Here is a 24,361-nt window from a genome sequence, read left to right as displayed (position 1 = left end):
TCGCGAGTACTAGAAAGGACGCGCCTTATAATCCTTTTTTCTCGTGCAACTCGGTCCCTCTGGTAACGCGGTTGAAAAAGTGAGGGGACAGGTCGCGACCTCCTCTAGTCTGAGTGCCAGAAAAGAAGACTCCAGCCTGTTTTATTGTGAATCGAGGTTAAAGTCTCTGGCACGGGACCAGGCATTTCACCTAGGCCGTCGCATTCCGCCGGATGCACATGGCCACGCACATTATGTGGCCCTTATGTAGTCTCGCGTGTATGTATGTACCTTCCTCACATACCGACCGCTTCCCCTTATGTAGCCACGGCCGGCTGATCTACAACTCGTGTACACACAGGCAAGCATTAAAAGGGGAGGCGGTCGTCTACACGGGGGAAGCTCATGAAATAAATAGTTTGCGCCGTCGCTCCGGGCTTTGTGTCGCTGTTGCTGCGCCAGTGGCGTAGCTTCGGCTTCCTTCGATATCCGCACCAGGAATGCGGAATAAGTGGGCCGACCGAGGAATCTCGCACGACCGAATTATTAATGTTTCGTCGCGGCCAGACTCGTTAGAAATACGCCGACCGAAGATCGTATCGACTCGCTCGTTACTCGCACGCGAGTAACCTAATCGATTTTACCGACGAAGCCCCGACGAACATCCATAAGAGCCCCTGTATCACTGGCTTAGGAGCATGATTTATACGTAGCCTTTAGCATGGGACGCTCGAGTGTTTAATTACGATTTACCTCTTATCACGACGATAGTGAAAATACAAGTATAACCGTATTCTGATAGCAGCGCATAACCGAAGCTTTCTTCCAATAAATAAATTTCCACGATACATAGAAGTTTCGCGTTGAAATTTCTCGTAAAAGCGATCGTCTACGAAATTTAAAAGACGGTGAAGAGCGTTCGTGGACACGTTTAGATATCCGATAACGATAAACGTATGGTAGGGGCATCGCGCAATTACTGTAACAGGGTCGTGTAGTGGTCGAAGGATATGCAGTCTGGGCAGAGCGTTACGGTCGCCTCACGGATGATCCCATAATGCCATTAACGCACCGAGCAACCTCCGCTGTTGCTAGTGATATCGTTGCCGCAGGCGGATATAGGCGGATAGCACCTTTTTCCGGCATATGCTAATCTAATTAATGGCGACACGGAAAGTCGAAGCTGTGTGTACGACGATCGGACGTACGTATGTGTGCGTGTGCACGGGAACAGTCTGGCGCTGCTTAAGTGGTTACCTATGTAACTGGAAAAGATCAGCGCGCAAATATGCATTGGCGTAGCCAGCCGAGAATATCCACCCAACTAACGAACAGTACGGACCAGCTTCGATAACGTGAGAGTTCAATTTGCGAGAAAAGACTTTTACGATCTATCGAACATCTTTCATTTTCTTACGAATCTCTTCTCCTACGAAAATTCAAACTCGGAAAACGATCCAACGTTCGTATTTCAGTTTCGTATCGTTTCACGATACACCAAGACTATAGCCAAACTTTTGATCGATAACGTATGCAGACACGAAGGGTGGCGCGATAAAGCTAGCCAGCTCGCTTGTTTACCGATTTTTACCGCCTACTATCGTGGCCAACCGGTTCTCCGGATACCGGTTGCTCTTTCCTGCCTGTAAACTGGTCCACCCATGCTGTCGACCCCCCTTCGTTCGCAGTATATTCGCCATTTTATCCTATCCAGAAATCTCGATCAATTTCCTCGCCTTTTTTTATCTTCTCCCCCGCACTTTCCATCGTTGCCCTTGCGCACGATTCCAACCAAAAATGTGTTCTCTTACGTGTCTATATTTCGCCTTTCTGCGAGAGAGCTGGCCAGTTCATTGGAAGTTACCAAAGACATCGAACCAATCTAAAACGGTGTTAGATACGGAATATGAAAGACAGTCGCCATTGAAGAAGGCATTATGCGATCGTGAACGAATTCACGTAACAGAGCGTATCGTTTACGCGACTTTGACATGCGACAGCAACCGCTGTAAGAGAGATACGGTCGACGTGACTCGTTTTATCTATGCGCATACTTGACTCACATACAAGTCAAGTATCTCGCCGAGGTATTGACAGTCAGGAGGGATCCGTCTGTTCGATTCGCGTACCTTGACGCGTGATAAGTGACAACGACTGATAACAGCCGCGTATTCACGCCCATTAGCACACCGCTATCCCAGCCTTGCTCGATTGGATCGTTGAGAATTTTGGTTCGCTCAAAGTTTCCAGACGAACGAGCAACGTGCGAATATTTGCTCGCTAATTCCTCGGATATTTCCCCTCTGCTTCGATCTATTCGTTCGGCCATTTAGTCGATCGATTGACCTCTGACTTGGCGGATAGTCTAACTTCTCATAAATTTACCCTGAGAGACAAATTTTACGCTTATGAATAATTGTCGAGCAGCCGATGTCTGAAAGAGGAATCTGGGAATACGACTGTCAGATATGCAATAGCGGCCGATTAAATATGACTGAACGTTGCTATTCGTAGCGAAGCGGGGTGATTTCGAGAAACGACAAAACAGCAGTCATCCTCGATTCGCAAGTTAGAAACGATTATTAATTCAGAATTTTTCGCCGAGATAGTAATAAATAAGTAGTCACACGCTACCTACCGATGAAGGAGTAATCTTATTGCCTTCTTGAAAGATTACGCTCACTATTAAATCTTGGACGAATCTATTGATAAATATTTTACACCTGTGTTGCTCCTTTTGATAAGAATCTATAACCAAGTTACACGACGACGACCATGAAAGAAAAATATGGATAAGTGATATTTCTGTGTTTTACAGGAAAGCAATATTCAACCTTAAAATACCGACGATCGATTCTACTTAAACAAAATTCCCTTCCTATTTGATCTTGGGGTTAAATATATTTCACTGAATACTTCAAAAATATCGACCGTCGTAATATCCAAGTTAGAGCCGCGGTTGTTTCTCTTTTTACAAAACATGGTGGGTTGATTATCTATTTTGAAGATCTGCAATTTTAAATCTAGAAGCTTGTTTCCCCGCCGTTGGCCCAGGACTCTTGAAAAATACGAGCTGAACAGTATAAAAAAAACACACATGGAAAAAAAGAGAAAAAGAATGAGAAGAGGAGAGAAGAAAAAAGCTAATTCAGCAAGTGCTGGCGAAAAAGTTACGTTTCACGGCGGTTCTTTGAAAAGTGGTAGCGCGGTTAAATCGAGCCACCCTGTATACGCATTCATGCATAGTACACGCGTTCCCGTCGTTCGCAAAGAGTCGCAGACGCGTTTATGTAGACATTCGTACATATGTACGAGTATCTACGTATGCGCGCGGCGCTCGTCTCTCGGCACATGGCCGATGTTCTATATATAAGCGCGTTTCTATGTAAGCGGTGTGTGTAACGCCAACGGACCGGCAGATATTCCGATCGATCGTACCGGGTTATCTGACTGCCAACGAGAATTCATTTTCCCTTCCATTCGTCTCTCTTTCTCTGCAGGCTCGCTCGTCCACCCATACACCCACCCTTTTCCCTCCTGCCACCGTCTCTTGCTTTTCTTCCTTCTCTTGCCGTATCCGCACTCCTCTTTGCTCGCTCTGTTTCACTCTCTTTTCTACACGCGTACATAAAGGATCTCGCGTACACCATCGCTCAAAAGTTTCTACACGCGTGAATAAGGGAAAGGGCTCTCGAATTTTTCCCTCAGATCGATCCTATTTCGCTCTGTATATCTCCTTTCAATTAGAGCCTCTTTGTCGCCGAATCTCTTTCGTGTCAGGTTTGTGGTTAGGACATTTTGATTAGGACTTTTATGCAGGTACATGTGTGCCACATCCAACGTTTTCTCATTCGTTTCACCAACTACTATCCGTTTTATATCTTTGGATCCGTTAATTCATTTTCATAACCTACAATGCTGCACGTTAACAAATAATTTTATAGTACTTGCCCGTGTATTATAAAATTTTGTGATTTTTAATAGCGCACTCCGAAGTTGGCGCTGTAAACATAACCTAAAAGAATTCGCATCGTACCCAGCGGACGCGTTAATTCAACCCGATAAAAGATAACCTCACTTCGAATAATTATCGTAAATAGAGCTTGCTCGGGCTTGCAAAAAGGTTAGTCAACAAGCATTTGCGCAATTCTGTTCGAATCGATGCGAAAGCGTCGTTCTCGAACGACATCGGTTTCCATGAGTTTTACCAGCTTATAAGTTCGCATACATTATCCAAAGGCACGCTAAGTGTCTGCCGTGTCTCAAGTACACAGTCGACAGAATTTCAAAGTCGTTCCTTTCGAAAGTTACGAGAAAAGCGTCTATACTTTCTTCTACGGGTATTTCCTCGCCATATAAACGAAAGGAAGTTTCGATAGCTAACGAACTTTTGCTCTCTCCTGGTTGCGCTTTGCGTTCTGTCACTTACCGGACACGTTAATCACGTTAAGCGTGTACGCGCAAATAAAAGAAGGGCTGGCGGAAAAAACGTAGGAGGAATAATCAATTTCGCCGAGAGTCAAGGACCTTTGTTCTTTCTCGCGTATATTTTCGGTGCCTTCTTAAAAATTGGACCGTCTGCCTCGTTGTTTATCCTCCTAAATTTAATGGCGTTAAAACAAATAGATACAGGGGATTAAAATTCAAAGCGATTGAGGTCGGGCGTGATTTAGCGAGAGCAGCAGTTTCCGGGGAATTCGAGGCACAAAGCTGTAAATTCGAACTAGTGACCATCTACACTCTGCTTTGAAGGAAACGCACGAGCGACAAATTACGAATTTACGTTGTTTGATATCCGTGACGTGCATGGAATCGAACGCTGTAAACAACCTTTTAATATTCCTGATACGACGAAGTAAATATTATCGCGACGAAACTCGATTTATAGTTATGGTAAACGTACTATAACGCGTACAGCTATAATGGAAATTTCGAAGATGAAAAATGGAAGGTTTGCGTGAAACGCTCCGAGTGTCGGGCTAACACGTATAATGCTGTAGACTCACTGAATCACGTTCTATTTTCTTCGCGGGTTGATAAGGAAATCGTATTAATTCCGCCATTAAAGGCGGAGGTGGCAATCAGAGTGGATCTTTAGCGATGGAACACTTACGTCTCGTGGCGCTGGAGCCGTGGAATTGAAACCAGTTCGAGCCGGTCACCGTGCTGCACGTTTATCCATGAAAAATGGCCGTCCGTTGCGTTTGACTTTCACTTTACTTGACACAGCACACAATCATTCATCGAGCGCCGGGGTTAGAATTAAAAATCGCGCGTCACGCGCCACGAGAAACCGATATACATGTATCGTATACGTGCATATACATATACACATATATCTATATACATATATATGTATATATACACCACCGGCTGTATCACGATTCTAAACGTTAAAATCCTGCACGCTCAAAATGCGACGTGTATCTTCACTGTGACAATCATTCCCTCGGTTCACTCGGCCTTCGAAGCGGGGACCTGTCGACATCGATCGAATCGATTCTGGTTACGAGCCTCACATATCGATAGGATCTCTCGATCCGTTTGGCTGCGATGCGACGACACTGTGATACTTCACGAGAGAGGATCGAAATATTCTCGAAATATTCGACGATTCCGCGCGACGCGTTTAGCTCTGGGATGCTCGGAAGATCGAGCTCGAAATAATTGGTAAATTCCGTTTAAAACGTTCGGACGGCGTATCGTAGTCGGTTAGAAACGCGGCGGCATCGTTAGGGAGCACTGCGTCTGGGAATGTTGCCAATTCGAGGCGCATTTCACTCGCAACTCGCATCTATCGCGTAAATCACAATTTCTTTCACGCGCGTCTCCGCGAACGGATTTATCGCGATTCGAAAGCACATATACATTACACACCACCGTTTTCGAACACGAGCCGAATAACTTTGAATTCCAGAGAATAACGTGAGAGCATCCGCGTCAAATATGGCTGGTTCTTGTCTCGTAGACGCGCTTCAAACAACACAACTGTGTCAAACTCGACAAGGGAAGAGCGGCCGGCAGTCAGGTTAAACCGGGATGCTCGAACAAAATCCTCGTCTCCGATAAACTTCAGCCCCCGCCCATCATTCGTCCAACGAACCGAGAGCCGGTGGAATTTTCAGCCGACTGGTAGACACGACGTTCGCGTGCCAAGGACGCGTAGCAAACTTCACGGCAAGGCGATCGCGAATCGCGACACCGCGTTAATCGTTGATCTTCTTCCCGAACCAGAGGGCTCCGACGGTCTTTCGCAGTATTACCTCCTTCTTCCTTTCCTCTCTTTCTCTCTCTCTCACTCTCTCTCTCTCTCTCTATCTATCTATCTATCTATCTATCTATCTCTATCTAATTATCAATCTATTTCTGGATGCAACTCTCTCGACCGGTTCTTTCCTGTGGTTTATTGCGCACTCTCCTCGTGTTTCCGAATCAGCGATTAACAAACACTTCCTATTTCCGACTGGATCATAGTCGGGAACCAGGGAAAAAGCACGGAACCAACGGATAAAGCGCCGGCACGAAAGCGTCACTACCCGTACGCGCCGATACGACACGACGGCAATAATAGAAAATCTTTGGGGTGGGATAAGTCGCGAGGGTGGGGGCACGTTCACCCTCGAGACGACGACGGCAAGTCGACAAGTGTAGAGACAAAAGCGCGCAGACGATCAGACACGAACTGCGATACGCGCGGCCCGCAGTGCTGCCGTCTACTGGTGCTCCGCGAGCTTCGTGGAATCCTCTCTCCCCCACTACGCGTCTCTGCCCACGGCTCCGACGCCCGCTCCCGCTCCCGCTCTCTGTCTCCGTTCCCGGCCTACGACACACCGACGCCCGATCACCCGATCCGCCGCCACTCCCTCCTCGCGTTCCCTTGCTTTCCTTGCCGGACCACCTTTCCCCTCTTTCCCCTCTTTACCGTTTCACTCTCCCGGTCCAACCTTCCGATCCTACTACCTCCTCCCTCGCCGCCCTTCTCTCCCTTATCCGTTCCATCCCGTTCCGTTCCATTCCGTTCCGTTGCTACGACCCCCATCTCGAGACCCTAGGCAACGAGCAGCCGCCTTCGAAAACCGGGAGCGTCACGCGACCGACGATAATATTGCGAACGTGGCTCGTTGATGCATACCCGATAAACTCTCGGCCTTTTCCTCTTCCTCTTTTCTCGGTCTCCTATCTTCTATTATAGCTTTCTCTTTCCACCAGCCCAGTTTCAGCTTCCTATAACCAAGTACAGTCTCTCGGATTTCTGGCTTTACCAGAGACGTTTGGTAAATGAATTTCAAGCGTATGTATCAGCTCTTAGAGAGTCGAATTACGTCGACATAAAGCAGAGCGATCGTTATGTCATGAAACTTTGGATCGAACAGCAAACCATTTGACAGTACAATTTCCCGTTGCGAGGAAACGCATCGTCACGATCGTTTGCATAATGCCTCGCTCGCAATCGAATTGGTCGGAAGATTTATCGAGACCTGGCGCGTTCCTCGCTCGAGAAACGACGCCACAAGGAAAGAGAGAAAAGCCAGGGGAATCTTTTGTGCTTGGCTCGGCGCGATCTCACGGATCGACGGTATCTAGAGCAAGTTCGCATCGGTCGGGCTCCAACGAGTGCGTCTCGTGTCGGGTCAACGCTATGTGAGAGTATCTCCGCTAATTTCACTATACCGTGTACGTGAACAGAAGCCGAGATTGTACGCGGAAACCCATTGTGACTTGGCCAACCGTGAACGAAATGGCTACCTTTACGCTTTACTGGTTACGGCTAGGCGAAATTTATTGGCAATCGATAGGGTTCAGGAGCGTGTGCCCTGCTCTTTTCGCCAAATCCTCGATCATTCCGAGTATCTAAATTTCTTTGGCTCGAATTCTGCATTTCAAATGTATGTATATACGTCTTATACTCTCTCATTCTCTCTCTCTCTCATTCCTTCTTTCTCTGTCGGTGGACTCGATTCCATTCGATTGATAAAACTTCGGGTTCCAAGTGTATAAATAAAACGACGCGTTGAACGATCGGCCGTGCACGAGGATAGACCGCTATGCATAGACGATGAAACGCGGAAGGTAGGGCGAACAAGTCACGGAGCGTGGCGGCTTTATTTATGAGGCTTACAAAGTATCGATCCGGCACGTCATTCGGGAGTAGTTCGGCCAGCCGGGAACTTTGTTGTTGGGAACTGAAAGTTTCTAAGCGGGGAAAACTCCGGCACAAACAGGTGGAACGGGCGATGAAGGCCTTCTGGCGCCAGCCAATGCTACCTACGTACTTGCCTGTGTATGAGTGCACGTTACCCACACAACGAGCCTAGGCTGCTGTACGAGGCACATCGATGTGGAACGTGCACGTGCGATTGAACCCTCTGCGCGTTAACAATATTGAGAGAGTCGGCGCGAGGGAGGGGCCACAAACAACCCTCCGCCACGAGAGATTCAAGGAGAAATTGCCAGGGTCAACCCCATCTATCGCGAGATGCTGCGGAATAAATGATCCTAAGCCCTGCGATACCGGCCTCCGCTCTTTGCAAATAACTCTTACCGGAAGGGGAGGAACGTCGTTTCCGTACCGATCAGTCGTGCACTATAGTATAAGGATTTCGTTCGAGTAAAATATCCAGTGACGATTTATTAACGAAATTCCAGACATCTATCTATTCGCGTCGAATCAAAGGGGCCATTTCGTTTAATGGAAAACTGTTCATTAGGGACGCGTGGAAAATGATAAGCTTTCGGCAACGTAAATATAATCGCTGGATAATTCACGGGGCGCGGAAACGAAATTCTCTGAAATACTTCAAGCTGAATAATTTGTTCGCGAACGCGTACCCGTGGTAGAGAGAAAGGGAGAGAGAAAGTGCGGTCGAATGCGGTATCGCAATTAATTTACGTGCTATTTTCTAACGAGCATTTCCGCCCGATGCCTCTTTTTTTTTCGCTTCTGTATCGACAAATTTAACGAATTCCATTTCTTCTTTTCTCTATTTCCTCTTCTTCTTCTTCTTTTTTTCTTTCTCTCTTTTTTCGCCAGCGTAATAATTCGATCTTTGTAGAGGTCAGTCGACTTTTCACCCAGGACCCTGGCGATTAAACTTTCATGAAACTTCCGATGCAAATTTAATTACCGCGAAATTGAGTCGCGCACAAAAGAAGCGAAGCGACGTGCAGCGTTTGATCGAATCGAGGAATTCCAGGACGAGAGGAGCGCGACATATGCACATATTCGATTTCGCTTGGAAACGATAATCCACTGACTCGTTTAAAAATGTCGGCCGTCTCGTCCTCGGATCGGACGAATCGATACACGATCCACCGCCGAATCCGCTCTCGCCGGTAACGCGCTATTGCTAAGCGGAAGTATTTCCGTCGATACGGAATAAATGGGAAAGCTGGCTGGTATCCGGACAGGCTCGTTAACGATTCATAACCCCTACGCTGCCTCGTTCGCGTATTTCGTCGATGTCTGGTCGAATGCGATTACGTAAGCGTATCTCTGAATCTGCCAATGTTCGAACGTAAACAGAATAAAACAAGAGTGAAAAAGGAATTTTTCACTGGTCGACCGAGAGAAGGCGGCCGAATTTCGAGGAACGCGAGCCAGAGGACGCCGCGTCGCGGTGAGGTTTAAGCCTAGAAAGGGCGCAAAGTTGTCGGAATTCCAGACAGTCGGGGAACGAAATTCACCAATTTGTAGGCTGATGTTTTGCGTTAGCTCTGGCCGGGCGGCAGGGATGTGTTTCGCGCCAACCACCAGCCACCCCCACCATCGTGAACCCCCACCAGCCTGACCTGCCTGAGAATCAATACAGCTACCGACCGCCGCCCCAACCCCATCCAGCCAGCCATACCGTGCCCCACCTACTTTCCACGCTACGCACCCCCTTTTGCCATTCTCGAGTGCCGATTCCCATTCTGGGTTCGCAGCTTCAGAGCCCGACTTCCACCCCGTTCTCTCCATACTCTCGCGACCCTTGCCACTCTGCACGTTTCTCTTTCTGCCACTCTAACCCCTAGGCCTGCATTCTCCCCTCCCTTGATGCTCATCCCCTTCCGTTTCATTCGGATCCAGCAACCGGTCGACCGTCTCTCTTCTTTCCAACGGTATCCCACTTCGACCCTCAGGGGCGTCGGTCTCGCTCCACCTCGCCGACCAACCCCTCCGCCTCTGTCCTCCCACGTGCCACGAGGCTCGGTCGTTTTCTTTGAGCCGCCGGTGCAGACTCGGCCAACCACCCCTATTGGCTGAACGACTCTTTAAAGCGGCTAGATACCCCAGCCAGGTATAAAGATGAGACAAGGCCGATGAAAATGGTAGAAGAGCTTCTGAAGACGGGGGCGGAGAAAGGAAAAAAGAAGGGCGAAAAAGCAAGGTGGAAACAAGAGGAAGTTTACGAGTCCAACATACCAGGTGAACTTGAGCAAAGTTCGGAGGAGGGAGATTGGCCGCCGGCCAACCCCCTTGCTCTCTCTCGCTAGGGTGTTTGCCCGATATTTACATTCGGATGAATCGGTCTGTCCACCGACGGTATTTCGAGTTTCGGCCGTTGCGATGTCTGGTTTGGTGTTGGCATTCGTTTGGATTGTTAATTGAGCTGCCGGCGAATCGATGCTTTTCGCATGAGTGGAGGAAAAAATATTGGCCCGCGTCGAATCGTTAGCCGAGCTAACGAACTCGAAATGGAAGTCGTCTTCGTCCGACCTTACTTATCTTCTATTCTCCTCGATCCAGTCTCTTTTGTCTTTACACCCTATACATAATTTATATCTTATGCTCGATAGAGGAGCAGGTAAAGTCGGTGACTCGTAGGGCTTTCGGCAAGAGTTTCCCCTCGCTAGCGAAGAAGGCATTTAATTGACGACTCCAAGACCCCTTTTAAAGAAGCTGTTCGTGGATTTAATGAGAAACACGAGGAACGGGATGCCGTGGGGGAACTACCAATCTCCCCCATCCCCTTTCTCACGTATAGGAACGCGTGAGTTGGTGTAGTAGACCAAATTCCTTCGCGGGATTCGATATTGTTGGGAGATCCCATAGCGGATCGGGAAACGGAAGACGAAAGTGCGAGGGAAGATTGCACCGTTACGCGTCGGTGAAAAAGAACAAAATATAAACCTTCTTAGACGAATTTCAATCACGGACATTTCAACGAAAAATAAAAAGCTGTTGATTTATTCTCTCTGGTACTTCGATCTGATCGATCCACTTTTGGATAATCGAATCAGTATAGATACGTCAAAATTAATTATCCGATTTTTCTTTCGGAAAATAGAATTGGTAAAGTGGCTTATGACTAATCGTAATTACGCTTTTATCACCGATTTTTAATCGTTATCAAAGATAAACGAGCGATTAAATGGAAGGTAATACGTCGGTGTATTAAAAATATCTCATGGAAGATGTTTTTATCGTTTGAATTTTTCACAGGTGGAAAGTACAGTCAGGTTTTGCCGTAAAAATTCGTCGAATCGATCGGTCGACGATTTCTTCGTCTCGCGGATAATCCTTTTTATAAAGTCTCCGCTTTATCTGGCAGTTTCCTCGAAGCGATACGACGAAATATGAATGAACGTTTCGCGGAGCAAAGTGTTCGTATAAGCCGGGCAAAAAAGGAGGAATTCCCGTGGAACGTTCGAAAGGCAAGAGTTCGTTCACAGTGCAATCTTTAAAGTGGCTCTAATGGCTATTTCCAAGAAGCGTCTCGAAACTGGAGAGCAAGTTCCATTACGAGCAAGCAGTCGCTGGCTTAATCCCTTTCGGCGAGTTTTCGAACTCGTATAAGCCAGCTCGGAACTTCCTGACTTAGGGCTGTCGACCCAAAGTATCCTGCGAGTCACGAATTCCGCCAACTTTGCACGCAGCCTTCGAACCAGCTTCTACACTCGACGGATTCCAGTCTCACAACGGGACCGCAGAAACTGTTACGTCGCGATCTTCTCGGAAGCTACATATACCAGTTTCAAAGAAATTCGAAAACACGAGGAAAATACAACCGGGGCCTGTTTTCTCTTCTTTCTTTTTCTCTTTTTTTTTTTTTTGATAATTTTTCATTCGTAATATTCTGCTTGTTAATTATTTTGTTTTTTAAATCGATAATCTTTGTTATCAGAATTCGCTGATATATCACGAGAGTTGAAACGCGATCCATTAAAGATTAGCGCATTTTTTCGGATCCAACGATTTGATAAAATGGAAGTGAGTGGAGAATACACGTGGAACGCACGATATCCACATTATTTCATTCGCGTTATAATTAATATTATTTCTGTATCCGTGAAATTCCTTCGTTAAGCGAAATTAACATCAAACGTTTCATACACTGTATTTGAATATTACGTGTCACTTAGTTCAATTACCAGCGTACAGTGGAATGGGAACGTTAACGACCGTTGTACAAGAAAGTTTATTACCAACTTTCCATTTATAAAATTCCACCTATGATAGAGGTGAGATAGATTTGCATGCGGAACGTCGCGAATGAAAGTACAATTGATAACTCTTGCGGGTTAGATTTTAGAAGTAATTTCATGCGGGTCGGGGCAAACGGGGTTGATATAATCGCGCAGCTCGAATAGATTTCGCAGAAATGATTTATGGAACAGTCAGTTGGCAAAGGAGGGATCGAAGGAGAGGAGAGGGGGAGGGGGAGATTCCTCTCGCATTAACGAGATTGTTAGGTCGATGGATACAGAGAATTCGGAGTTCTCAGTAAGAAGTTTTTCTCTCGCGAGTTAGGAAGAAATTTCAAAGATGGAATATCTCTTTCTACAGACGCTGGCAACTCCGGTGACATCGAATTCGAAACTTTCACAGAATTACTCGCTAACGATAGAAAATTCCCGATCGTCGAAGAGCAACCAGGTTTAACGCTTCGGCTTTACCGCGATTGAGACACCGAGCAACTCTGAAAAGCGACTTCTGATTGCCATTTACGAACCTACCGTTTTCAACTTCGGTTGATCTAGTTTCTCGTTCAATCACCGATGTGATTAGGCTGCTTCGAAGATTTCGTCGAATTCTTAATTTACCAGTAACATTCATCGGGAAAAGAGACCATCTATTTTGCCAAGAAACTACTTTATTGGATGTAAAATTGGTTTACGAGGGGACATTTATAGAGTGTACAATCTGTTCCGAATATACAGCTTCTATAAAAAGATTCCGAAACTCGATTAGCACCGAAACAATATTCCGATTATGTTGTCGAAGTCTGAAATTATATATAGAAGTTACTTATATAGATATTCATTGCAAACGTACTTCATTGAGGCGATGAAATTATTTAAGACCACTATAATTATTCCTTATATTAATAACTCTTGATATTTAGCGTGACTCTACCTTTAACACTCTATTCATAGGTTTAATTAATATATTTGCGACAAATAACTCATAATCGGTACAGGTGTTTTCAGATTCTAAAACTGTCGTCGTACACCGTGTAACGAAACGAAGTTCGTTGAAGACGAACAACGTGGTTGAAAAAAAAAAAAAAAAGAAAGGGCCAAGGGGAGGGGTGAATCGAGAATGCACGGTGACGGAGATTGTCCTTTCGAAGGGACCGTCTGGTATGTTCGATTGCCGTCTCGCCAGGAAATCGAGCGAAGAGAACACGAAGAAGGTGGGGCAACCACGTTCACGACGAACGGAAGTCGGCCGCCAAGGTAGCAACGGACTCTATTCCCGATTCCTGAAAGCTCGAGGGTGCCGCAAACACGACTTTATTGATTTCCCGCATTAAAGGGAAGCAGTCGGTTCGCACACAGAATCACGTGCTTTCGCCAAATATTTTCCACTTTTCTTGCCTATATTTCCTTTCTTCCTTCCTTCCTTTACCCATATATAATGACCCACAAAAGTATTCGAAATTTAAACACTTTGCCTGTGTTCATAGGAATGCATAGAACGAATATAGGTTTTGCCCTGTTCAAACAAATATCTTGCAACTTCTACGTACATGCACTTTCAGCTTTGTTGCAAATTGTATGAATATCGAACTTTGTTTCAAAATGTTTCACGCAGGACAGCTAATGTATTCGTAAACTGTCTCTACAAGTATTCGAATACTTTCGCGAACACCCGCATTTCAGCGGTATATAGCGGTACTATTAGATCTTTTCAGGCCTTGCGGTTTGCCACGATTCGCGTCTTATCTGCCACTGGTCGATATACATATATTCAATGACGGTGGAAAAATTAAGAAATCTCGCGGTAACGATGTCACGGTAACGAGCGATAAGGTGATAACACGCGGTACGATAGGTTGGAAGTTACATTGCTCATTATCTCGTAGATGCGAAAGTGGTGTTCAAGGACGAAAGAATTTTCGAGCCAATACGCGACAAGCTTGTTTACTCATCGAACGATCTTTATTCTTTTCTACGTGCCAATTTTGTCTCGTGTATTTTTTTTTTTTTTTTTTTTTTTTGAGGGGGGGGAGGCAAATAATTGGGAGAATGAATTTGAACGAAACGAATGTTCGTCAGTAGAAGAAACGTGTTTTCTTTGGAGACACAAGTTGCCTCTCTATCGTCGGAAGAATATTTATTTGAGTCGTGTCGATCGACCAGAGGGGAGCTATCTTTGCAGAAGTTACATGTTTACTTCGAGGAGGTTATCGCGCTGTTCAATTCGTGACTCGAAACAATCAGTCCCCTGATCGAGGGAACTTGCGAACACGTCACGATCTTGAGCAGGTATTAATCAAGATAACGATACTAATCAGGTAACGAGCGAGCGAAGTGGGTTCGTTTCTCATGTTGTCTTTGAAGATCTTTCTATACCATCAAAGTGGGAACTCGTTTCTCTACGGCGTTGTACGCCAACAAATAATTGTCAGGCAATTGTAGAACTTGCAATATACGTTTGATACGAATTATTGTAAAATATCATCAAATGATTGATTTTTATCTCCACTTTGAAGATGGTGGTATCGTATAAATAAACCAACAGTGCGCGTCGATTCGAAAGAAACGATTATGTTGATAATAAAAAAAAGAAAAAAAAAGAAAAAAGGAAACTGCTCAAAAGCGTTGCTTCTCTTATGTACGAGAATCGAATATTTCGTAGAACTGCGTTACGAAAGAACAACGACGATAATGTATATCGATGCTGACGTTTCGACTTAATAAATAAATTCGAAAGAGAAACGAGAAAAATGGAAAATGTGGTATGACACATTGCTCTTGCCGTTTATATTATCGTAAACTACATAGCGATTTAATAATAGAACGGAATTGAATTTCACTCACCACAACAAGCGCGTGCGTCAGAGCAGTCGATGACCTCGACCTCCTCGGTGTCATGCCGACGACCTCGCCTCTCATGATGCTCTCGACGACTGCAGAAAAAGGAACGAGCTAAAATTGACACGATGTTCTATCTCTTTTTTTTTTCTCTCTTCTAAAAAAAAAGTAATATTCGCTTCGTAAAAAAAAGAAAAAAAGAAAAAAGAAAGAACATTTATCTCTTACAGCGACCTCTTAAAGAATTCAGTTCTATCGCATTAAAAGGTAACAGGTTTATTTCGTTAAAAGGAAAAACGATATGGAAAAGTTGGTTTGTCCGTCTATCGGAAAGATTCGATTCCGTGCGATTATTTCTAGCGAATATTATTCGCGGACTCACCTCCATCGCCAATCAGCCGCATTTGTACTAAACTAGGGTCCTCGTTGTGATCCTCGAGAACCGTGTCGTCGGTGACAGTCAAATCCTAAAAATTGCATCGCAGAACCATGAATAAGCAACAAAAACAGAAATCGATCGTGATTTCGTATTCCGACATTTTCGATTTATTACGCTGCTCGAAACTGTTACTCGAATCTTAAAACAAATATCATCGTATATTAACTGTGCTAAATACGCGAGAGACGATTTATTATAGACAATTGCCATTGATCGATGCACGCTACACGGCCCGCGAGGTCTCAAATAAACATCGAGCTGGGAATTCCTTCGGAAAGGAAGCAACGATGCGAAAGCGTCTTTCATTTTCGCGTCCACTCGATCTATAGATCGAGACATTAGACTAGTTTCGAACAGTGATAAATCCTTCTCACAAGCAATTTACGGTTCTTGCGGGTGTTTGAGCGGAACAGCAGAAATCGCGTAATATATGTCCGCGAGCAAACCGTATTTGTCAATTTAAGTGTCAAAGGTCGTTCCATTCGATGGACTATCGTCTCGTTGAACCGTATCAATGTAACTATTCCCGTCAACGAGTCTAGCGAATCGATCGTAACGAATCTTGCGTAAAACCTAATGGGGAACTGTTTCGGAAAGTGAAAGTCTCTACGATCTTCTGATTCTCTGCTCGTAACTATGGTCGATCGAACGATAGGATTCATGAATTTTTATCGTCTTTTTAATTCTTACGAAAGTACTCGGATGCCAATGAAACGTTGAAACGTTTACGCATTTATACACAACCAAGAATTCATGTTACACAAACATAACACGCGTAATACGAACGCAAATGTTTTCCAAGGTAAACGTTCAGACACTTTCGTGACCTAGTGTACGTGGAAAAAAGAGGACGCTACCTTGGTGGACTCGTTGTAACCAACGATGACAGCGGTGTACCATTGCGTAGTGCCCTCGGCCCGATAAACCTCGACCCTGAAGCCAACTAGAACGCTCGGCGTGGTTAACAGGATTCTCTGGCCATCCTGCATTTCTGCCCATCGCCTGACAGCGCTTGCCCAGGGCACCGAGCCCTTGGTCAGCTCCCAGTCCTGCTGCAAGAACAAGCGTCGTTATGCGACGTCTTATCGAGACCTGCAGTTCGAGTTTTGCGGCGAGTTTCTAAATTTCCCATAAACGAGTAGAAATTCGCGATCAAATTCCATCACAGGTTGCTCCGGGTCCTCGTACTTTGGACGCGTTTGCATCGATCGACGCTTCATACGAATCGAAACTAAAAGACGCGAATATTTTGGTTGCCACGCTACAGATCGTAACAAAGAAAATATCGTCTGTCGATGATACGAGATGGAGGAGGAGGCGAAATGGATGCAAGTTCGCCATCGATCGTCTTCAACGAGGAAAGCAGAGTTGCTGGAAACGGTATCCGATGCCTGGCCTCGTAATTGGGTGATTAATTGTTGCCTGTTGGCGATTCATTGCGCGTGCCACGCCTTACCGATCAAACAAATCCGATGTGCGCGTAGTCGACTCTGTTTCGGTTTGGCCAATTCGTTCGTTCGAATCGATAAAGCGTCTGGTAATTGGTGAGTCGAAAATGGAAAGTGGAGAGCCACAGGGGCAACAAGCCTGGAGGAATCCAGTCGAGTCTAGGACGTAACAGCTCGATCCTTGGGAACTCGAACGATCGATAAAGTCGTTTCTCTGCTCGTGTCGTTCCACGACAACTTTTTCCTCGTTGATACTCTCGCCAACACACAAAGTACATGCTTACACACGCGTTCGCCGAGGAAGCGTTGCGTCAACGTCTCGTTACGTCATGATCGGCCTGTTACGTCAGATGCGTTGTGCAATCACGACGCGAAGCATGACGGTGATGCACGATAATGGTAGTAATATAACGGCAATTATAACGCTATTACCGAAGCGTCGAGAGCGCTTAACAATTTGCCCGACGTTCCATGTAATATCACCACTGAGTGGCCGAATCAACGTCGTTTCCTAGCGACATTTCCTATCGCGCGTGTACTCGTCCGTTGCGAGAATTTTCAGCTCGGACTTTCGTCGAAGAATAGAAAACGATCTTGGTGAACGATCGACCAAGTGGCAAGAGTAACGCGTCGTGAAAGTCGAGGACAAGGTGGATGAGTACTTACATGGCTGACTGTACATATTTCGAAGGATTATAACCATAAATCTTGCTCTTATCGATAAATCTTTAGGACGCAGCGCGTGTAATCTTAGGAAAGAAAAGATGCGAATGCTATGGTGGCGGGTTGCATCGTTGTATCGCGGACCGTTAGGCAAAACGGGAATATGTTGGCGCCTTGCGTTGGCCATTCTCCAACGTTCGACGATGTTGGTGCACGCGCGGTGTCAACACGAGTCACCGAACCGGCAGCTGCCAACGAAACAAGAGCAAAGAGTAGGGTAGCTGTTGGAAGCTTCACGCAAGTCGCGAACGAATATCCACGTGATCGCTTCTTCCCGGGCGTAAGTACGTGTCGGCGCGGCACGGTGCGATTACACGGCTCCCTCGGTATGCGTGTTGCTAGCTATGCGCCTCGAAACAGCTTGCAGAAAGAACCCGTTGCATTTATAGTTCAGGGTCAGCAGACTCTTCACCCTTTTGCGGTCCAGCCAAGCCGACCAATTTCTTTTCTCCTTTTTCCCTTCCTCTTTTCCTCCCTTCTTTCTCTTTCTTCGTCTTCTCTTTTTCACGACTATTCCGCGCCTCTTTCTTTGCACCTTTCTTCTTTCTATATCCTTCAGGTTCCTCTTAACTTCATCTTTTCTGTTTCTTTTTCACCAGTTGGACTTTGCTACGCCATTGTCCGAGCTTCTTTCTTGTCCTTTTGTGGCACGCCGCGTCGTTGCAGCCATATACTTTTTTTGCTCCTTTCGCTTTGTTCACTGGGAACATTCCTGCGTCTTATTTTTCCTTTTCTTCCGCCGCTTTCTTCTTTCGTTCCGCGCTTCTTTCCTCTTTCCTCCCCTTTTTCCAGCTTCTCCTTTCTCTTTTTAAGATTCTGCGTTGTTCCGGCGAAGGAAAAGTGCAGCTGCGGCTATCAGAAATCGATAATCGAATGCGAAGCCGGTGATGGCCAAGCGCGATCAATTTCCCGTAACCCTGATGAAATTATTTCTGCCGTGACATTTTTTTCTCTCCTTCTATTTATTGCGCGTAACACGGTGAAGTTCAATTGTCAGGCCACAACATCATTTTATCGATAGCCTGGCAACTTTCCTTTATACGTTGCTCTAAATAATTAGAGGATCGCTATTATGAATGGCTGTAGCGCATCAATGAAGCGGATAAGAGGCAAAGAAGTCTTACAAGATCGATAGATTCATCGTTCTTCGCCGTATATGCCGCATCCATTCAACTATTTAATGCTACCGTGATAGAGCTGCTGCGTTTTAGTTTCTTTTTTCAAATCGTTTTACAGACTATGTTTTCTCTACCTTTGTAAAAACGAACGAAACGGTTAGCGGTAGATTTGTACAAACATCGCTACGTAAAACGAGGACATTTCTGGTTTAAAAAGAAAAGAAAAACAATGCAATTCCACACACGGTTTGTCGTATTTTAGTGTCGTATTTTGCGTTAAACAGAGAGAGAGAAAGAAAAAGACGTTGAAAGGTAGAAAATTGAATCCAAAGAGGCAGAAAATGACGAGTGACACGCTATTTTCCTCATCGAGTGGAACTATCTGCGCGATAATCGTCCTTAATACGTAACCAGCGGAGATAGGCTCGCGAAACTCCGGTGCAGCTGATCTCCTGACCACGGTCTTTGTGCAACTTTTCACCGCACGTGAACGACTTACAATTCGTCGGCAGCCGAGAAAACTTTTAACGGTAAAAGTTCCGCTAGTTTAATTACTTGGAAACAATTCCCCGCATCCGCGTCCGTCCATTTGAACGTAAAAACTTTTCAAGCATGCTCGCCCTCCCTCCATCGCAGAAAAACCACACGCTCATCGATTTATCGTTCCTTGTGGATGTTTCTGGCCGCGTCTTCGAATATAGAAAGTCGATCGCCTAAGGGTTGACATAGATAGACCGTCCGCTTTCCGTTCTGCCTTACACGCGTTTTAACAGTCCATTAGGGGTTGCAAAGTGTCCTTCTGCCGTGGTTATTTCAGAGACCCGGAGACGTCTATCTTCTATCTTACGTTGTATCTAAAAATATGTTCTCTCTTCTCTGTTTACAGGGGAAAGTCAGGGATTATTCGATTGCTATAAATCAGCGTGAGACGTACAAGCAACTTAAGTTAAAAATTGTAGGAAAAAATGAAAATAAAAAGGAGGGATAAAACGAGGACGATTGTAAATTTTAGGTGACCCTGGATGACCTAAAGGCGATATTCGGTCACCAGAGATCGCATCCCTCGAAAGATTACTCGTAGTCACGACAACGGTTCCCCCGAGGGCTGTCGGATAGGTCAATAGCCTCGCAACTTGCTGCCAAGTTTCCTCGCCTCTCTAACGAAGTAAGTTTGCAGTTGCGAAGCGGCTGGATCGGTTTAGGGAACTTGCGTGCCACTTAATCGGCCAAAGATCTCCTAACAGCGCTTTCTCGGCGAAAAGAAAAAGCCGTAGAGACTTCGTAACGAACTTGATATCCGTCCGATCGATCGGAATATCATACGCTGGTCTTTGTCGCATCGGAGGATCACACGTTGCAAGTGGAATTTCTAAATATTCAGAGTTCGGTATATCGTAACGGAAGCATCGTTCGCACGTGTATCGAGGAAATAGAAGAGAAAGAAAACGAAGATGATACTCACGGTAAATGGCTTCAGCTTCGAGTAGTCGACGAAATCCAACCTTCGATCTTGCATGAACTCGAGCGGCATCGCGTCTTCCGGTAACTCTGCTCGCGCCACCAGGGGGTAAAATGTCTGCAAGTGAGTTTCGATTCAGGATTAATTCGAATTCGCCCATGCCGCGCTACCCAACTACCGAAATATTTACATATTACACGGAATATTTAATGAAACTCTGTAGACGCTACGGAGAACAAGGGATGACGCTTATAATTGATGGGGCGTTTATTAAAATTAAAACCTGCTCTCTTAATTATCCCGAGCAGGAACGGAACAAGGGGTGGAAAATGGCTACGTTGGATCTACTTTCGCGCTGAAACGCAACGATGATCGCGAATACTTTGCATGCAAACTGCGCGATATTCTCGTCCATTCGAATCTGAAAGTTGCAATTTTGCGAGCGCGTTTCTGCGCCAATGGACACTTAAGCGGGATCAACGGAACGTCCTGGCTGAACGCGAAGGGTTCGTTAATCGATAAAGCGTCCGGGAAAGAAGGACGCGCAAGGAGAGGCGAAGAGGAGAAGAGAAACGAAGGACAAGGCGCACTTACTAGAGCCGGCCAGGCGACGGTGTTTGCGACAGCAGTGGCACCCCTCAGGGGTTTCCCGTTGATACGATGATGGTGGTGGTTATTATTCGCGTGATTGTGGTGATCGATGGCGATGAGGCTGGCATGCCTGGGATCAGGTCGCTCGGCCCAATACAGACCCTTTTCCACCAAGAAGAACGAAAACACTGCGTCTCTGTGCGGCGATAGCCATTCTCTTCTTTGCCACTCTACGTCGTCGTATTCTACGAGGATCTGCAAGAAAGACGTTCGTTCATGTACCGCGCTTCTTCGACACCCAGGGTTCGATGACACTATCGTCCGTCTACCGCTATTCAATCGAGCTTTGTTCTGCTTTCTATGGATCGTTTTACCGCGAATTCGATACGCCAACTTTGTCGTTCCAAGCCTGTTATTCGTCTTAAACGCGTACTCGGCTTCCACACCTTTTACGGGACATTTGGAAACTTCGTTAACGCTTAGAGTGCTATGGACGCTTATATGCGTCAGGCGAAATTCATCGGCGTGGACTAAGGACGCTTATATGCGTCAGGCGAAAGCCATCGGCGTGGACTAAGGACGCTTATATGCGTTTGTCAATTTTTCCGAGCACCTGCGCAGAAGTAGTACTATTACGTTTGCGTGAGATAAATATAAATGCATTTCAATGTTAATGCCGCGTTCGAAGAAACTGTCTTTTTTTTTTTATTTAATACTTTGCATTCACAATTTGTCCAATTTGGACGTTTGGTAGAATTGAAACTGTCTTTGAGAGAATATCAGTCTACGGACGAACTGTTGAAAAGCAATATTTTCCGCTAAATAATAGCGCGAGATCGATAATGTTGCACTTTAACGATAATAATGCAGTAAATGATCCTTTAGCAAGAATACTAGCAATCGCACAACTGAATTATTAACTTGTGTTATATTTACTAAATTTAGTTTATTGTAAATTTCAATGTTTATAATAAATAATTAATACTAAAAAATATATATATATTTTTTGAATCATTTAATCTCGTGCAAAAGAATTACTATAACTTATTACGATTAGCGCTTTGAATAGTCAATCAACAGAGTTCAGTATAGCGAAAAAGTATTCAATCCACAGCGATCGTCAGCGCTGGCAGCATGCCGTCCGTACGGATGGCAAGGCCCCGAGTATTCAGCACTCTAAGGGTTAAGGCTGCAACGAAGCTCGACTATGCTAAGATATTGGCTTGGCAACTAAGTGATTGCGGACTTTGTCGTTAGGTGGTAATGACAAAATCCGCAATCACTTAGTTGCCAAGCCAATAGATCCGCCAATACGTACATTTAAGCTAGAAAATATTTACCGCGAGTAGATACTTGGCGGAGAACGTACAAGTAATTTAAACGATCAATTATCCGTTATATTAACGAGCCTCGATATCGAGTGCCAGCGTTTCCGACGTATGTGACTCGTTACATTACGTACATACACGTTTAAAAACCACTCGATGTATATTTGCGATAAGCGTCTCGTAATTTCTATAGACATTTTCAGTTTAATAACGGATCGATTCGCTTATGCAGCTTGATGTAACAAATTAAAACATTCTGCCTCGTTATTACGCGCGTTTAGGTCTTAAACGGAACTGTATTAGTCTGTCTCTTTGTGTCCGTCGACACAGCGAAACGAAGGAGAGAAAAAAAGGGAAGACGAAACGGGAGGCGGGGAACAGAAGTTGGATATCGGTCGATTAACGATATCCATTATTCATAAATCACGAGCGGCGTTAAAGGGGCAATGAAAAGGGGGAGAACGGTGAATTCTCACGGCCGGTTTACTCCGGCTCTTCGTTAACGCGATAAATTCGACGCCAGGGAACAGAGAGCTATCGCTAATTGCAGGTTGGCCTGCGCGTCGCCTAATAAACGCGATCACTGTGTCGAGTAACCCGTGGTGAAAGTGACCGTGTATCGTTTCACCATCGGCAAATGCGTCAAACTTCCTATTTATACAACTTTCTGACGTAACGCGATATTTTTTAACGGCCAATATCGCCGCGTGCGATATAACGCGACGGCCGTTTGAATTTTCGCAGCGACGATCAATCGGGCCGACTATTTGTCGTTCGTTCGGTTGATTTTACGAGCGAACGCAAGCCCCAAACGATCAACATTCCTCCCATGCAGCGCAACGAACTCAAAGGCACACGCGTGACCCGTTACGGCCGCGGCGCGTCAGCCAATTAATACATAAATCAACATTAATCGGAGCTGCTAGGTCGTCGAGGCCGGCGCTTGTACCGATGTTTTCCGAAAGGGCTCTCTCCGATATATAGTGTCTACATTTTATACTCTTCCCACTGCGATAGATATATCCCTGTAAAATGTTGTCCGCGTGATACGACATCGTACAATGTTTGCGTCGCGATGATACATCATAATACCGAGAAAATTGCGGCACGCCTCTGACAGCTCGTCCATTTGCCTTCTTTCACTTTTCTTTCGTTATATCTCTGCTGGATATGAAAGTTACAGAGAAATGTTACTAGAAAAATGAAGCGAAGGAAAAGAAAAGATTCGGATAAGTAAATTCTCAAAGTTTCGAATTTTGTAATTTCCAAATGTGTCAGTCTTTCGCTTCTCCAATGCCTATTCGAATGTTTAAATTTTCAAACTGAAAGATTCGTGCAGATGAGCGGACAGCTGAGATATAAAGATCGCATTTATCGAAAGAGAAAGAAAGGCGTAAAACAGTAACGACAATCTTTCCCGTCGATTTGCTCGAACCACTGAACAGTGGAGTTCTGCTTGGTTTGTTCCAGCAGCGACTTCGAGTTCCCAAAGTTATTGAATCTGCCGTTTCACACTCTTCCAGCCATATCTTTAACGGTTTCTTTAACGATTCTTTCAGACACTCTCCGTTAACGACGTTCCTGTTGACAATATTCCTATGTCCGAACCTAACCTCGAAGGATATCGCTGCAAAAGGAATGCTGTACGCAATAGCGCGAAGGAAACGTATAATTTACTTACTTCGTTATCCGAAGGCGCTATAAAACAAAAGTCCTCGGGGACCGGCCAAGATAAATCTCCGCATGCCCTTGATTTTATCGAATACACGGTCATAGCAATGTCCGCCAAAAGCGCGGGGAAAACGAGGCTTCTTGGTTCCCGTTTCATCCGCCAGGCGGCGATACCTATCGGAGTGGGGATCAGTAATGGCCGCCAGGATTTAAAAGCTCCGCCTCTGGGGAACGTTCTGGTACCGCCCGATTCCGTTGCCAGGGCAACCGACGATCGGCCATTTTGTTCTCATGACCTACCACAACCGTCTCCTACTACAGACACGAACCTTCCCCCTTCTACCTTCCACCTTCGATCACGA

At 45.5% G+C, this 24,361-nt stretch overlaps 1 protein-coding gene across 5 annotated transcripts in view; it reads right to left on the bottom strand.

Annotated features, from left to right (window-relative positions):
* LOC122570159 (probable JmjC domain-containing histone demethylation protein 2C) overlaps nucleotides 1-24,361 on the bottom strand; it is a 234,079-nt gene that overhangs the window by 168,624 nt on the left and 41,094 nt on the right. For 3 of the 5 annotated variants that reach the window (XM_043732124.1, XM_043732128.1, XM_043732127.1), the window contains exons 2-6: nucleotides 21,004-21,255; nucleotides 20,413-20,526; nucleotides 16,519-16,713; nucleotides 15,605-15,689; nucleotides 15,229-15,317 (exon numbers count right to left, since the gene is read on the bottom strand). In XM_043732124.1, the coding sequence (XP_043588059.1) occupies nucleotides 15,229-15,317; nucleotides 15,605-15,689; nucleotides 16,519-16,713; nucleotides 20,413-20,526; nucleotides 21,004-21,255 (735 nt within the window). Of the gene's footprint in view, nucleotides 1-15,228; nucleotides 15,318-15,604; nucleotides 15,690-16,518; nucleotides 16,714-20,412; nucleotides 20,527-21,003; nucleotides 21,256-24,009; nucleotides 24,118-24,361 lie in introns of those variants that run through there. The other 2 variants (XM_043732126.1, XM_043732125.1) reach the window with 2 other exon arrangements.

The sequence above is a fragment of the Bombus pyrosoma genome, linkage group LG8, assembly GCF_014825855.1.
Source record: "Bombus pyrosoma isolate SC7728 linkage group LG8, ASM1482585v1, whole genome shotgun sequence".
Taxonomy (NCBI): Eukaryota; Metazoa; Arthropoda; class Insecta; order Hymenoptera; family Apidae; genus Bombus; species Bombus pyrosoma.
Note: the sequence above shows the minus strand (reverse complement) of the source record. Positions and strands in the feature narration are given on the sequence as shown.